This window comes from Fundulus heteroclitus, chromosome 7 (assembly GCF_011125445.2).
Source record: "Fundulus heteroclitus isolate FHET01 chromosome 7, MU-UCD_Fhet_4.1, whole genome shotgun sequence".
NCBI lineage: Eukaryota > Metazoa > Chordata > Actinopteri > Cyprinodontiformes > Fundulidae > Fundulus > Fundulus heteroclitus.
In genome coordinates, this window is record NC_046367.1 from 38,283,218 (window position 1) to 38,299,499 (window position 16,282).

At 42.8% G+C, this 16,282-nt stretch overlaps 2 protein-coding genes across 2 annotated transcripts; both read left to right on the forward strand.

The window, feature by feature from the left end:
• Window positions 1-4,196: 4,196 nt before the first annotated feature.
• LOC118563623 (olfactory receptor 11H6-like) lies at window positions 4,197-5,599 on the forward strand. Its single transcript, XM_036138707.1, has one exon. It carries the CDS (start codon window positions 4,306-4,308, stop codon window positions 5,230-5,232), a length of 927 nt encoding a protein of 308 aa, XP_035994600.1. The 5' UTR covers window positions 4,197-4,305; the 3' UTR covers window positions 5,233-5,599.
• Window positions 5,600-15,081: 9,482 nt separating this feature from the next.
• LOC105935649 (olfactory receptor 11H6-like) lies at window positions 15,082-16,005 on the forward strand. The gene has a single exon (XM_012876167.3). It carries the CDS (start codon window positions 15,082-15,084, stop codon window positions 16,003-16,005), a length of 924 nt encoding a protein of 307 aa, XP_012731621.3.
• The last annotated feature ends 277 nt before the right edge of the window (window positions 16,006-16,282 follow it).

Sequence of the window (16,282 nt, forward strand, 5' to 3'; positions counted from 1 at the left end):
ATTTAGGTTCTTTTTGATGTTTTGTTTTGATGAAGTCATTTCTTCATTGATTTTGTTTTTATTAATTCAGTTCAGTAATGTGTATTATTTTGTGCTTGTCATTAAAAGGTCCTACCATGTCTCTCTTTTACTCATTACTGTAAATGCTTGAGTCCCTTGATTTGTACTATATTGTATTTAGATGTAAAATGATATACTTTCAAGCTCATTTGTCTTCCTGGTTAAGAACTGATGGTAGAAATGTTAAGTTTCAGTGGACTATATGGCTGGAGATTTATTGGACTCTTAGCTTGTTTTGAAATTGGTTTTAAAAATATTTTTATTTACTATTTTCAATAGGCTTTACTCTTGCTGAACCTTAATCCAATGTTTGAATTGAATATACATTTTTGGTTGCTTTTATTTTCCTTTAATTTTGTTTTTACATATTTGTTTGCTTATTTTATATTTAGCTATGTATTGATTTTATTTTTATTTGTTCTGTTTTTTCCCAGTTAATATTTTTCGAACACATTAAAATTACCATAATTATGTTTCTAAGTAGCTCTGTTGCCTTGCAGCAAGAAGGTTCTGGGTTCAAATCCAACCCAGGGTCTTTCTGCTTGGAGTTTGCATGTTCTCCCTGTGCATGCGTGGGTTCTCTCCAGGTACTTCCTCCCACATTCATGACTGTTAGGTTAATTGGCCTCTTTAAATTCTCCTTAGATGTGAGTGTGTGTGTGAATGGTTGTTTGTCTCGTTTGTCTCTGTGTTGCCCTGCGATAGACTGGTGACCTGTACAGGGTGTACCCCGCCTCTCACCCATTGAACGCTGGAGATAGGCACCAGCACACCCTGCGACCCCATGAGGGATAAGCGTGACAGAAAATGGATGGATGGATGTTTCTAAGTCCCATGCTCTCTTATTCATTTTTTTCATTTTTAGTTTGTTTGTTTGTTTGTTTAGCAATTGTCTGTTCTTATCTCTTGTGAAGCACTTTAATATAAAAACTGATTGATCAAAAATAAGCCAAATTGTTTATGAAAAAACTCTGCAGAAATTACTTCACAATGCACAATGAAGTCTGTCAAACGTGTGTGCTCAGTTGAGAGATAAAATAATAAAATATTTGTGAAATAAGATCCTCGAATATCAGATTATGCCAAAGAATGGTGTCTTAATTTCGCTCAACATGGTAAATATTGTTAGATTTTATAGTAGATAGATCCAGTTAAACTTTTAGATTCTTTCACTTGTATTTCTTATATACAGTGGATTTAAAAATTACTGGTAAATATGTGTAGATATTGGGGCAACTGTGGCTTGAGGGGCAACTGTGGCTTGATGGGCTGAGTAGTCGTCTGGCAATCAGAAGGTTGTGGGTTTGATTCCAGCTTCCCCTTGCCACATGTCAATGTGCCCCTGGGCAAGGCACTTAACCCCAAATTGCCTACCGAGCTGCATCTGGGTGTATGGGGAGTGTTGGCCTAGTGGTTAGAACAGCGCGCTTGCACTCAGAGAAGGATGCAAGTACCCGGTTCCATCCCCAGCGCCTGCACTCTGGGTCCCTGAGCAAGACCCTTAACCCCAGATTGTTCCCCGGGCGCCGCACATGGCAGCCTCTGCTCCCCAAGGGTGATGGGTTAAAAAAGCAGAGAACAAATTTTGTTGTAATGTATGTTTCAATGACAATGAAGATGATATTACTAAATATGTCAAAAAGCTTTCAAGTAAATTGATCTAACGAAGACTTGGCAATTGCAAGATGTTTCTCTGGATCTGTTTAATAGTAGGACATTTCTCTATTAATATTTTTTTCAATCAACACTTTAAAATTAAAAAATTAAAAAGTAACTGGTTATTTTCACTTTTTTTCATCTGGTATAAAAAAAGGAAAGTAATATACAGGGGTTGGACAATGAAACTGAAACACCTCTCATTTTAGTTTGGGAGGTTTCATGGCTAAAATGGACAGCCTGGTGGCCAATCTTCATTAATTGGACATTGAATCAATAATAGCAGAGTGTGAAGGTTCAATTAGCAGTGTAAGAGCACAGTTTTGCTCAAAATATTGCAACGCACACAACATTATGGGTGACATAACAGAGTTCAAAAGAGGACAAATTGTTGGTGCACGTCTTGCTGGTGCATCTGTGACCAAGACAGCAAGTCTTTGTGATATATCAAGAGCCACGGTATCCAGGGTAATGGCAGCATATCATCCTGAAGAAGCTCTGAACCTTGCCTAGTGTCTCCGAAGAGCTGCTAAGCCTGCTAGCCGTCCTGGAGAAGCTCTGAACCTTGCCTGGTGTCCCCGAAGAGCTGCCAAGCCTTCTAGCCGTTCCTGAGTAACTCTGAGCGATGCCTGCCACCTCTGAGAAGCTGTGGACATTACTGCCTGTAGTGGGCTCTTTGGACTCTCTCTCCGGGCCGTCAGCTCCTGCCATCACCTGCATCCCTGACCCTCTGCCGTCCTGCCTCTCTGGTTACCTCATCAACCATCCATCCTTCCGTACAATAAAATCTCATGTTTAGTCCCATGTGTGTGTTCTGAGTTCATCAACAAACAAATCTTGACACTAAGATGTTTATTTTTCTCAACAATCAGCTGAAGACTTTGAACTGCATTTTGTGGACTTCCTGATAGTAAAGAATTACAATAGTCCAGCCTTGAAGTAACAAATGCATGGACTAGTTTTTCAGCATCACCCCTGGACAGAATGTTTCTAATTGTGGCGATATTCCGGAGGTGAAAAAAGGATGCTGCGGCAAGAGTTCTGATGAAAATCAACAAGAGGGATCATATTTCTCCAATTTTAGCTTCCCTTCATTGGCTTCCTGTTAAATCAAGAATAGAATTTAAAATTATTCTTCTAACGTATAAAGCCCCTAATAATCAAGATCCATCATATATCAGAGCTCTGATTACCCCGTATGTTCCTAACAGAGCACTTCGCTCTCTGACTGCAGGTCTGCTGGTGGTTCCTAGAGTCTCTAAAAGTAGAATGGGAGGCAGATCCTTTAGCTATCAGGCTCCTCTCCTGTGGAACCAACTCCCAGTTTTGGTCCGTGAGGCAGACACCCTGTCTACTTTTAAGACTAATGTTAAAACTTTCCTTTTTGACAAAGCTTATAGTTAGAGTGGCTCATGTTACCCTGAGCTATCTCTATAGTTGTGCTGTGATAGGCTTAGGCTGCTGGAGGACATCAGTGGCTAATTTTCTCACTCTACTGATTTCTACTGTTCTCCAGTTTTGCATTGTATTACATTGAAATGACTATCGTCATTTCAGCTTTTAACTTTTTGCTCTCTCTCTTTTTCTTCATAGTAGGTACACCTGGTCTGGCGTTCTGTTAACTGTGACATCATCCAGAGAAGACGGCTCACCCGCTATTACCATCTAATGTAGAACAGATTACTGGATCAATGTGAGCTTCTGTGCTTTTTTGTTTCTCTTGTTGTGTCTCTGTTCTGTCTTCTGTAACCCCAGTCGGTCGAGGCAGATGACCGTTCATACTGAGCCCGGTTCTGCCGGAGGTTTTCCTTCCCGTTATTGGGGAGTTTTTCTTCCCACTGTCGCTTAATGCTTGCTCAGTATGAGGGATTGCAGCAAAGCCATGTACAATGCAGATGACTCTTCCTGTGGCTCTATGGTTCCCCAGGAGTGAATGCTGCTTGTCGGGACTTTGATGCAATCAACTGGTTTCCTTATATAGGACATTTTTGACCAATCTGTATAATCTGACCCAATCTGTATAATATGATTGAACTTGATTTTGTAAAGTGCCTTGAGATGACATGTTTCATGATTTGGCGCTATATAAATAAAATTGAATTGAATTGAATTAATATGAGATTTAAATTACTTGTCTTGGTGTAAAAATAACACCAAGATTTTTTATTTTATTACCAGAGGCCAAGTTAATGCCATCCAGATTAAGTGAATGATTAAGAAGTTTATTTTTTTAAGATTACAGCTTCTGTCCTGTCAGAATTTAAAAGCAGGAAATTTAAATTCATCCAGCTTTCATTGAGTTTAATAAAGTATTTCTGTATTAAATTTGACCTCGAGAACTTCCTCACCTGTTTGCTCTGACCCCCCTCTCCCACCCACCACCACCACCCACTTTTGCCTTAGTCGAATCAGTCGTGACTTTGTAAAGTACCCAACACCCAGTTGGTGCACAGCGGTCAGAGACAATGATAATTGGCTGGTTTGAAATCCCACTGCTTCTGGAGGTTTCTGCTAAATTCAACAGACAAACAGCATCAGACACTGATTTGTTAAAGGGTTTGTTAAAGAGGAGAGGCACATTTCTTAACCATGATGAATAATGTTTCAACGATTTCAGTGTTTTTTCTTTCAGGTTTAAATGAGACAAGGAACTACAGGTCACCTCTTTTCTTTCTCACTTTGACGTGTTACATTGTAATAGTCCTGGCAAATGTCTGTGTTGTTTTGACAATAATCCTGAATAATGAACTCCATGAACCAATGTATATTCTGCTGTGTGCTTTTTGCCTGAATTCCCTTTATGGAACAGTCGGTTTCTATCCCAAATTTCTGTGGGATCTGCTCTCTCCTGTTCATGTCATCTCTTACTCAGGCTGCCTTCTTCAGGCGCAGGTGTTGTACTCCTTTGCCTGCAGTGATCTGTCCATCCTTACCCTCATGGCATATGATCGGTATCTGGCTATATGTCAACCACTGAAGTACCACTCTCTCATGTCAAAGCAGAGAGTCATCACTTTAGTGTGTTTTGCCTGGTTAACGCCTTTCTGCATCATAGCTGTAAACATCATTCTTGCATCTCGGTTGAAGCTCTGCAGCCCGTATTTAAACAGACTTATCTGTTTAAACTGGAGCATTGTTATGCTTGCTTGTTTTCCAGCTGAAACTACTGCTAACAGCATAGTTGGAAATTTATCAATTATAATATATGTTCTCCATGCTGTTGTTATTGGCTGGTCCTACCTGTTTCTCATCAAGACATGTGCTGGTTCTATAGAAAATCGGAAAAAGTTCATGCAAACCTGTGTGCCACATTTGATCTCCTTGCTCACTTTTTCAGCAGCTCTACTTTTTGATGTTATATATATTCGATTTGAGTCCAAGAATTTACCACAGACTCTTAAACACTTTGTGTCAATAGAGTTTCTCATCGTACCTCCTATAATGAATCCGCTCATTTATGGTTTCAAGTTGACCAAAATAAGAAATAAAATTGTAGCAAGTATGAAAATGAAATGACCCTCCTGTAGTCTTAGACTTTTGTTAAATTCAATTTCTTTTCTTTTTTTTATAAAGTAATTTCCTCATAGATTTTTTTTTATTAACTCGGTTCAGTAATGTGTATTATTTAGTGCTTGTCAATAAAAGGTCCTACCATGTTTCTCTTTTACTCATTACTGTAAATGCTTGAGTCCATTGTTTTGTACTGTATTGTATTTAGATGTAAAATTATATACATTCAAGATCATTTGTCTTCCTGGTTAAGGACTGATGGTAGAAATGTTAAGTTTCAGTGGACTATATAGCTGGAGATTTATTGGAGTTTTAGTTTGGCTTGAAATTTATTTTAAAATATTTTTATTTATTATATTCAATAGGTCTTGCTCTTACTAAACCTTGATTGAATGTTTGAATTGATTATACATTTTTGGTTGCTTTTATTTAGTTTACATATTTGTTTTACTTATTTTATATTTAGCTATGTACTGATTTTATTTTTATTTGTTCTGTTTTTTCCCCCTGTTTTTATTTGGAACACGTTAACAGTACAATCGTATCCCATGTTCACTCTTACTCGTTATTTCTTTTAGTTTGTTTTTTTGTTTAGCAATTGAGGGTTTTGGTTTTTATTACCTTTTCTTCTTATCTCTTGTGAAGCACTTTAATATAAAAATTGATTGACTGATCAAAAATAAGCCTAAATGTTTTTAAAAAAAAACTCTGCAGAAATTACATTACAATGCACAATGAAGCCTGTCAAATCCGTGTGTTCAGTTGAGTGATCAAATAAAATATTTGTGAAATAAGAACCTCAAATATCAGTTCATCCTGAATTTTACCTGAAAATCATTGCTTGTCTGAAAGTGTCGGTAATGTGATATTAAACCACATTTCAGTTTGCTGGATGGATTCAGCGTCGCTGCCATTGAGCTGACTTCCCCACCAAGTTTTTCTCCAGCAATTGTGCATTTTAACTCCATGGGGCATTCAAGTCATATAGAATAGAACGTCCTTTATTGTCACAATTACCAATGAAAAGTATCTGGTCACCGTATAGAGAAAAAAAAAGGTTGTATAAAATATAAAAATAGAAGTAGTTAATTTAATAGATAAAACAAAAAAAATATAATCACACTAGCAGAATGTAAAGGGAGATGCAAGTTTTAAGTTTGCAATAATAATTTATACATTTCATGGTCTCTTTATTGTTGTATTGTTGTCAAGACTTGTTTTCATGATGACCTGAAAGCAACAAACACAGAGATAGATAAGACTTAACAAGTTTTATTGAAATAACTGGGGACAAAGGAAATATGGAGGTGGTGAGAATAGTAGTCTCAGCCTGTGGAGCAGAGAGAGAGAGAGAAAGAGGGGACAACAGACAGGCTGCAATGGAGGTGAAAAGAGGCTGACTTCTTTTAGCGTGTCAAACCAGGGAGAGTTAGTCTAGTTGTGGTGATCAGTGACAGGGCAAGGAAGATGTTCCAGGTCTGGTGGATGATTCTTTGACAGAGGGTGGACAGGCCAGGAGTACGGCTGGATGCCAGCAAGCTGGGAGCTTCAGGTTGACCGGAGTCAACCTGATGGACATCTACAGGAGTCCAAAGAAAACAAGACAGACTGGGCGGGTGGAGGGGGTTCCAGGATGGAGGGCCTACGTCTGAAACAGAAAGCTGTTAATGAGGTCAAAAAACACAACTCCAAACAGAAAACAACCCTAAAAGGGCGAACCAGCCAAACTCTGTGCGGCCGTCGCGGAGGCCGACCCTGGCATGGCAGAGTCTCTACAGGAAAACCCTGCATCAGAAAGCAGAGCAGGGCTTTCGGGGGCCGGCGTCGGAGCAGGGCTTTCGGGGGCCGGCGTCGGAGCAGGGCTTTCGGGGGCCGGCGTCGGAGCAGGGCTTTCGGGGGCCGGCGTCGGAGCAGGGCTTTCGGCGGCCGGCGTCGGAGCAGGGCTTTCGGCGGCCGGCGTCAGAGCAGGGCTTTCGGCGGCCGGCGTCAGAGCAGGGCCTTGAGGACAGAGACTAGAGGCGGGTCCTCCTGGACCACCTCCTCGCAGGGCTTGAGGACACAGACCGGAGGCGGGTCCTCCAGGACCCCCTCATGGGGCTCAGGCAGAGGCAGGTCCTCCAGGACCCCCTCATGGGACTTGGGCAGAGGCAGGTCCTCCAGGACCCCCTCATGGGACTTGGGCAGAGGCAGGTCCTCCAGGACCCCCTCATGGGACTTGGGCAGAGGCGGGCCCTCCTGGGCCCCCTCATGGGACTTGGGCAGAGGCGGGCCCTCCTGCACAGGCTCGGGGCACGAAGCGTCAGTCAGTCCCTCTGAAACCGATTCAGAAGCCGGGGCGTCGGCCGGACCCTCGGGGACAGACACAGGTGCCGAGGCGTCGGCCGGACCATCGGGGACAGCCTCAGGAGCGGGTCGGCTGTAGAAAGCCGGGAGAGCTGCCCTATAATGGCCCTCAACGTCCCTTAATTTTGCCTCCAATTCTGCAGAATAACTGCAGTGAAGAGCCTCCCTGAGGCGTTTAATTATGGGGGCAAAAGTTCTTATTTTGTCCTCCAAAGCCTTGTAGTCGGCATCTGGGACCCCACTAGGAGGAGCAGTAGACGTCTCAGGGCTGGAAGGTGGAGGAAACTGAACCGCTGGACAGGAAGTGGCAGTAGGGGCCATGGAGGCTGCCGACAGGAACTGAGACGCAACAGCAGAACGTGGCTGGACTGGCCCGTTTGACCACTGACCGGGACCGCTGCTGGAGGAGCTGCAGACAAGCCGTCGTCTTCTCCTCCAGGAGCCGGACAGTGAAGACTGCGGGGATGCTGATCCCTCCTGACGGGATGGAGCCGCCGGGCCCCGCGGCGATCCCTGTGCCTCAGTATCAGGAAAAGGATATGGGGTCAGCTCCGGGAAAAGGTCAGGACAAAGCTCCTGCACCACCTCCGCACTGACCTCCAGAAAAAAATCCGGGTCTGGATGGCACCGCTGCGGGGGAGTGTTGCTGCCAAGGAGGTGACGTCTGGGACCATACCCGGGAGGGCAGAGCACCAGCCTAGAACCCTCAAATGCTCCCTTCGCCCATGGGCGACTGTGGCTTGATGGGTTGAGTAGTTGTCTGGCAACCAGAAGGTTGTGGGTTCGATTCCAGCTTCCCCTTGCCACATGTCGATGTGCCCTTGGGCAAGGCACTTAACCCCAAGTTGCCTACCGAGCTGCGTCTCGGTGTATGAATGTGTGTGCGTTAGTGAGAGCGACTGGGTGAATGTGGCTATAGTGTACAGCGCTTTGGGTGGTCAGCATGACTGGAAAAGCGCTATATAAGTTCAGTCCATTTACCATTCATTACAGCTCTGCAGGGAACAGGGCCCTCTGAATGCTGCAGACTTATGTAAACACTTAAAAAGCAGATCAGAAACCAAAAAATAAATAAACTTACTGATCTGGCGATGGGTCCAAAAACTGGCCAGGTCGTACTGTAATGAATCACGGCAGCAGACCCAGAATTCAGCCAGACCAGCAGAGGTTCTTAAAAAAGGGATTTATTTAACAAAAAGCAGAGCAATGCAAAAAGGACTGAATAATCAAAAAGACTAATAAAACACATTCCAGAACTTCTTAGGAACAGAAACTGACTGGTAACATGACAAAATAACTCAGGTTCTCTGGAAGGGAAAAACTTGGTCAAAATTAAAATCCCAAAATTAAAATCCCTTAAAAAAGGGATTTATTTAACAAAATAACTCAGGTTCTCTGGAAGGGAAAAACTTGGTCAAAATTAAAATCCCTTAAAAAAGGGATTTATTTAACAAAAAGCAGAGCAATGCAAAAAGGACTGAATAATCAAAAAGACTAATAAAACACATTCCAGAACTTCTTAGGAACAGAAACTGACTGGTAACATGACAAAATAACTCAGGTTCTCTGGAAGGGAAAAACTTGGTCAAAATTCCAAAAACAAACATCAGATCAGGATTGACTCACCCAAAAACATGACAAGACCAACAAGACGACCTGGCACTGATGTCTGGTCTCACCAGCCATCATGGAAAGAAAGAAAATATATAATCATAAAGTAATTTAAATTGTTATATTCATCCGGTGGTTTGTACTAAAAAAATATTTATTTTTCATGTAGCTTCACCAATTTCGATTTTTATTTGTTCAAAATCGCTGAATTTTCTTATTTTCCCATTCAAATGCTTGGAAGCGATGCCGGTGAGGCAGCAGCGAGCTCTGCCTCACCTTGGATTGCGCAACCCCCGGCTCTGCGCTGGCTGCTAAGCGGAGAGAGCATGTTGCTGTACGGCGTCAATAAAATGGTTTAAACAAATTTAATATGTGAACTTATTTCCAATAATTTAGCTTATGTATATAATGTACACCAACTGTGTTTGTGTAAAGTGTTTCGTGTAATGAGCGATTATAAACGGCAGAGAACAGGTTCGAGGTGAGGCAGGCAGTTCTCTTGCCTCATGGCAGGGGGCGCTCAAGATCCCAGACGTTCGTGTTGTTCACTCCTCAACTGCCGAGTAAGTGACAGCGAGCTAGGCTAAACGATTCGGGAAGCAAGTCAAGTGCAGCGATAGATTATAATAGAGATAGTGATTTTTTTCCTCTCTTGCATTCATCCCTCAAAAACGGTGAGGGATGAATGCAAATCTCCTGGACAGCTTCTCAACTTTTTGGCCGAGAAGGATCTTGTTGTAACTGTTCCTGAGGCGACAAAGTTGCTCCAGCTCGTGCTCATGGTGCCAGCTACTACAGCGTGAGTGGAGCGGTCATTCTCAGCCCTGAAGAGACTGAAAACATACAGCAGGAACAGGACGGATCAAGGAAGGCTTTCTTCCCTGGCAGTGATCTCCATTGAGACAGAGAGACTTTTAAAACTGAAGGAAGATAAGGAGGACTTCTATCGCAAAGTGACGTATGTTTTTGTGCAGAAGGAGCGACGCATGGACTTCATTTATAAGTAAAGGTAAGACAGTAATAACATTTATTTTGTTTTGTTTTTTAAGGAAATGTGTGTTTTGTGAGCTACAGTTTGTATGTGTAAGGATGCAGAAGTGAAACATAACCTGTAAACTGCTGTCAATCTATGCATCTATTTGCAAATCTGATTCTGATGACGTCAGTGCCTCACCAGCTATGAACCTCACCGCACGTCACTGCAGTGTATATATGGAGGTGGAGGCAGGTGAAACTGGTGAGAGGTGATTGCAGCAGGGGTGGAGTTAGGCAGGTGTGCAGAGTAAGTAATTAGACCAGACATCAGTGCTGAGGCTCAAAACAAGAACAGATCAGAAACCAAACAGGAACCTAGACAAGACAAAACACAAAGCAGCCAGAGAACCTAAGGCAGGAGAGTAAACAAACCAAAACAGAACCTCGAATATTACACATCCTAGTTTCCTTTAAGGACCACACCTTCTTCTCTGAACTTTTTCTTTATAGATCACAACCTTTGCGTGAAAAGTGACATACTCAAGTGTTAGGCCCCGTTGTATGCGCACACAACCTTATAAATGAGACCACCAATTGCTCTGTTTTGCATCAGGTAATCAGAGAACCTGATATTTGAGCCAGACACTGTGTTGCGCTTTAAGGTGTACTAACGAAGAAAACAGAGAACCTGGTGCAGGCAGAAAAACCCTCAGCAGAAGTGAGCCGAAACCTGACGATTGTGATTCTTGGCTGCTCACAGCAGGAGATGACACCCAGAAGGGCAGAGGCTTCAGTCAGTTCTATGAAGCTGACAGAGACAGGCATACAGATCCGTAGGGCTTAACAAACCTTGTGGTCTGTATAGATGTCTGACAGATGCTTGACAAGGCAGGGAAATCCATCAAACATACTGTACATATGTGCATACAGCCCCTGGTCTTACCTTTCCTCTGAATTCTTTGTTATAGATTGTAGCTGTTATCCTGCCGGTTTTGTTTGTTTGTTTGTTTGTTTTTCACAATGCAAGTGTTGGCATCTGAAGTCAAATTCCTTTTTTGTACCCACAAACCTGTCAAATAAAGTTGATTCTGATTCTGACAAGGTTGTGATAGTAAATGTGGAAACAGCCATTAAAACACTGGACATCTACTTACTATGTTTTTTGATTAATCTGGCACTGACTGTGAAGGTTCAGTGTATAATTCAGGAGGGTGAAGTTTCTTGATCAAGGACACAACGACTGAGATGGTCAGAGCAGGAGGATCAATCCGGCAACAGGTTTCTTCCTCCTCTTGTGCCAACTAGGGAGTTGATTACATGGTGCTCAAGGTACAGGAGACAGGCAGAATGGCTGAGGTTTGGTTTGAGTCTGGGAGACACGCTTGGGTCATACACAGAAATCCAAGCAGAGTCCAGCAGAGCAGGCACTAGGCAATGCTCAAATAGTAGTCGTCAAGTAGTAGCACAAATTCAGGTCAGGGTCCAGAAATGTGAAGCTTGGCTAGATGTCTGACAACGGCATGTTATTATTCCCTTAGGTAAATGTCTGACCCATATGCAGACACTGTCAGGAGACCAGGGAAAGTTTAAAGTATTCATTTACAGAGGGTAACTTGAGTATGGAAGGGGAATGAAAGATGTGGGTCCTGGACCAGAGATGAGTGTCGGGCAAACAGGAGCTCTGGGGACAGACGGACACAGGTAAGTTGAATTATTAGATGGAAAGGAGAAAGAAGGTAAAACTGGGTGATTACATAGAGTAGCGATGGGGATCCACCAGGGAGTGATAAAGGAGATCTGTGCACTGGAGGGTTGGAAGCCAGGAAGAACGGTGGAGAGCTGAATAGGGTTGATGGGGCTGGGTGAGGTGGAGTGGAGTGAGGAGCCCGGAACCACCACTAACAAGTGTAAAGTTTGTCTGACCATTGGACTTGGGATGGAAACCAGGGGTTGTGCGGTCTGAAAGGCCATCAAAGTCTGGTGACAAAATAAAGGACTAAGTGGGACCAGGGGAGCTTAGGGGTTTCCAAGGGTTGGAGGAGTCTGGAGGGCAGTCGATAAGAGGGTTTGTTGCAGTCACAGACATGGCAAGCAAGTACATAGTCCTTTCACAAAACAGTGCAATTCAGCAGCAGAATAGGAGCTGGAACGCTGGGAGAGTACAGCACCAAACCCTGTGTCGGTCGCTTCAAATTCTGGGACAAACTGTTTCTTGTGGTCAGGTTTTTATGAGAATGGGAGCTTGGGAGAAGCTTTCCTGGCTTGCTTGAAGGCTGAATTAGCCTCTGTGGTCCAGGTGAATGGGATCTTGGTGGAGGTAAGGGTGGTTAGTGGAGTGGCAGTTACGTATGTAATTATGTATGAATATGCGGTAAAAGTTTGCAAAACCCAAAAACCTCTGGAGCTGCCTCCAAGTCTCTGGAACTGGCCAGTCCAGAACTGCTTGGATCTTGGCTGGGCTTGATCAAACCTATCTGCTCTTGAGAATGTATCCTAGGAAGGTGACTGAAGACTTGTGGAATTCCTACTTCTTGGCTTTGACAAAGAAGCGGTTCTCAAGGAGGCGCTGGAGGATGTGGCGAACATGTGTCCAGTGGTTGTCTGGGTTTCAGGAGTAAATTAGGATGTTGTCAACGTAAAAAAAAACAAAAATATTCAGGAAATCACAAAGGACATCATTGATGAGGGCCGGGGGTACAGTCGGGGTGTTACGAAGTCCAAAGGGCATGACCAGGTGTTCAAAGTGACCAATGGGGGTTTTAAAGGCTGTCTTCCATTTGTCTCCCTGGCTAAGTGGTAGGCATTGGCTAAGTAGGTTCTGAATCTATTAAGGCAGAAAGTGAAAGTGTCATACTGCTGGTCTGGGTGCAGGCCTGGTCTCTCTCTCTCTCCTCTGCAGGGTATAGCGGACAGGTGTTTCGCATCTCGGCTTATTAGGTGACTACTTAAGGAGCTGAGACCAGGAGGAGGGCATCAGTTCTTTCTGGCTACAAGCGTGGTACATGACCGACCAACTTCTATCCCGTGATTTTTCCGAACCAGCTCTAATCCCAAGTTTTGTCTCTTCCTTCCTAGTTCCCACATTTCAAGCCAAACAAACCTCCAAGTCTGGACCCTCCTCTACATTTGGATCTCTCCGATCACCAGCCAGCCTCTGCTCTCCTCCTGGAGCTCGCCTGCCTGTCCACCCTCCAACACTCCAGCACCAGAGAGAGAGTCTCAGCATGCACCTGGACCCAGGACACCACCCTCCCAAAGCCAAAGACAAACCTCAAACCCCGTGAGTGCAGCAGTCTCCACCTTTCCATCTTCTTCGACCAACTATTTACCACTACCCAAATCTTTCCCAGCAGAAACCCTGGACGATCCTGCCCGGCACCATTTACAGAACTCTATTCAATAAACCTTTTTCCTTAACCAAACTCACTGTCTCCGTGGTTGCCCATATTCAGAGTCGTTCTTCTCCAAATATGACAGAAAGAGAATCATTATTAAATTGCAGAACTGCAGGTAGCGAAAAACAAGTGGGTGAAAAAGTCTTAAATGGGTCCGTCAGTTTTCCCACTCTGACTGACGGACCTTCGTGTTTGGGCATACTGGGCAGGTTGCTATAAAATGACCTGGAGTTCAACAGAATATGCAGAGGTTGCCGTTCCTCCATGGAAAGATGGGTCCGATCCACCTGCTTAGGTTCTGGTTCTGGAAAGGCGGAATTGGGTGTCTAATAGGTAATATTTGTCTGAGACTGGATAAATGTTGTTCTGGTCAGCTGTGTAGTTCTCCTATGAGACCGGCTTTCCCTCAAGCAATTATTAAGGCGAGTAGCAAGGGAGATTAGCTCATTTAAAGTCTTAGGTTCATCCAAGAGAGCTAGTTCATCCTAGCACAGGAATCCCACTCCGAAGCAGCAGCTATGGTGTGAAATTCTAAGCCAAACTTGGAGACCAAGCACTGCCCTGCCTTAAAGTCCATAACTTACGGGAATGGCTGATTAAATTTGGATCCTCACCAAAAGTCTGTTTAAATTTAGATATAAATTCGATGATGGAACAGCCAAAATTGTCATAGTCCGTAAACCGGCCTTCAGCCCATCTTAAGGCCCAACCCATCAACAGTCTGATCATCATCATGGGGAAAACTGTGAGGAGAGCGATTGAAAGCAATTCACTTACATTGATCCCCCTGCCAATTTTACTCATGTACACATATACTTTGCCATTCCCTTTTTTTCAGAATTTGTATTGATTGATCTGTATTTGTAGTTGAAGGATTTTATACTTCACTATTAATCGTTATTTTGTAGTAATATTTTAACAGAAAAATATTCTACATAAAATTATGTAGATGAAGTTGTCTGGGCACCACAAGGTGACCACATGAGCAAATTGGCCAGTGCTTTCTACTTGACAGCTTTGTTCCTGTTGTTTTATTTGTTAATTATGCCATTGTGTCTAAGCATAAAATATTGTATGTATATTTGTAGGCATTTTGCACCTTACTCATCATAAATGTGCAAGTTTTTAATTTTAATCATTAGTTGTTGTTTTTTTTGTTGTTGTTTTTTTTGTGTGTGTGTATGTGTGTGTGTGTGTGTGGGGGGGGGGGGGGGGGGGGGGGTCTGGGTGGTTCAGAACTTCCTCACCTGACAGGCCGAATCAGCTCTGGTCATCCTCCTGAACTCTCGTAATTGCAGTCTTCCTGTATTTCGTCTTTGAGAAATGTCCCGCCTATTTGCCCCTGTGGAATCAACTTTACTTTCATGAAGCAGAAACCCTCCACCAAGTCGATAAGCTGCACTGCCTGAATGAAGGGTAGGTGGCTGGTTTGAAATCCTACTGCTACTGTAGGGTGCCCTAAACTCAACAGAGAGCAACATCAGGCACTGTTGGTTAAAGAGCAGCAGAGTCAGATTGTTTTTATACCAAGATGAATAACATTTCAACAATTTCAGTGTTTTTTCTTTCAGGTTTAAATGAAACAAGGAATTACAGGTTACCTCTTTTCTTTCTCACTTTGATGTGTTACTTTGTGGTACTCTTCGTAAATGTTTGTGTTATTTTGATAATAATCTTAAACAATGATCTCCATGAACCAATGTATATTCTGCTGTGTGGTTTTTGTATGAATTCCCTTTATGGAACAGCCGGTTTCTATCCTAAATTTCTGTGGGATCTGCTCTCTCCTGTTCATGTCATCTCTTACTCAGGCTGCCTTCTGCAGACTCAGGTGGTGTACTCCTTTGCCGTCAGTGATCTGTCCATCCTTACCCTCATGGCATGTGATCGTTATTTAGCTATATGTCGACCACTGGAGTACCACTCTATCATGTCAAAGCAAAGAGTCATCACTTTAGTGTGTGTCTTTTGGTTAACGCCTTTCTGGATTTTGGCTGTAAACACCATTCTTACATCTCGGTTGAAGCTCTGCAGCCCGTATTTAAACAGACTGATCTGTATGAACGGGAGCATTGTTATGCTTGCTTGTTTTCCAGCTGAAACTTCTTTGAACAGCAATGCTGCAAATGTCACAATTGCAATTTACTTTCTCCATGCAGCTGTAATTGGTTGGTCCTACGCGTTAGTCATCAAAACATGTGTTAGTTCTGTAGAAGACAGGAAAAAGTTCATGCAAACATGTGTGCCTCATTTGATCTCCTTGTCCACTTTTGCCGTAACTATACTTTTTGATGTTATATATATTCGATTTGAGAACAAGAATTTACCACAAAGTCTAAAAAATTTTGTTTCCATAGAATTTCTCGTCATACCGCCCATAATGAATCCGTTCATTTATGGTTTCAAATTGACCAAAATAAGAAATAAAATTGCAGTAATGATAAAAAAGAAATGACCCTGCTGTAGTCTTAGAATTATTTTGTACATTTTTGTTTCTGTTCCTGTTTATTTTTGATAAAGTCATTTTTACTCCTCCTTTAACTCAGTTCAGCCAAGTTTTTGTCCCCCTCTTTTTCAATTGTACTCATAATCTGAAAAAAAGAGTATTTTTGAAAGTAGATTATTTTAGTACAACTGTTGGAGGTCCTTCCATTTTATTCTCAGTTTTCTGCTCTTAACTCTGTATAATACTGTCAAAATACCTTTTAATATATTGTATTCAAGGTAGAAAA

Bases quoted from the DNA above. Each gene is read 5' to 3' on its own strand.
- LOC105935649 (XM_012876167.3), top strand. From the start codon at position 15,082: ATGAATAACATTTCAACAATTTCAGTGTTTTTTCTTTCAGGTTTAAAT.
- LOC118563623 (XM_036138707.1), top strand. From the start codon at position 4,306: ATGATGAATAATGTTTCAACGATTTCAGTGTTTTTTCTTTCAGGTTTA.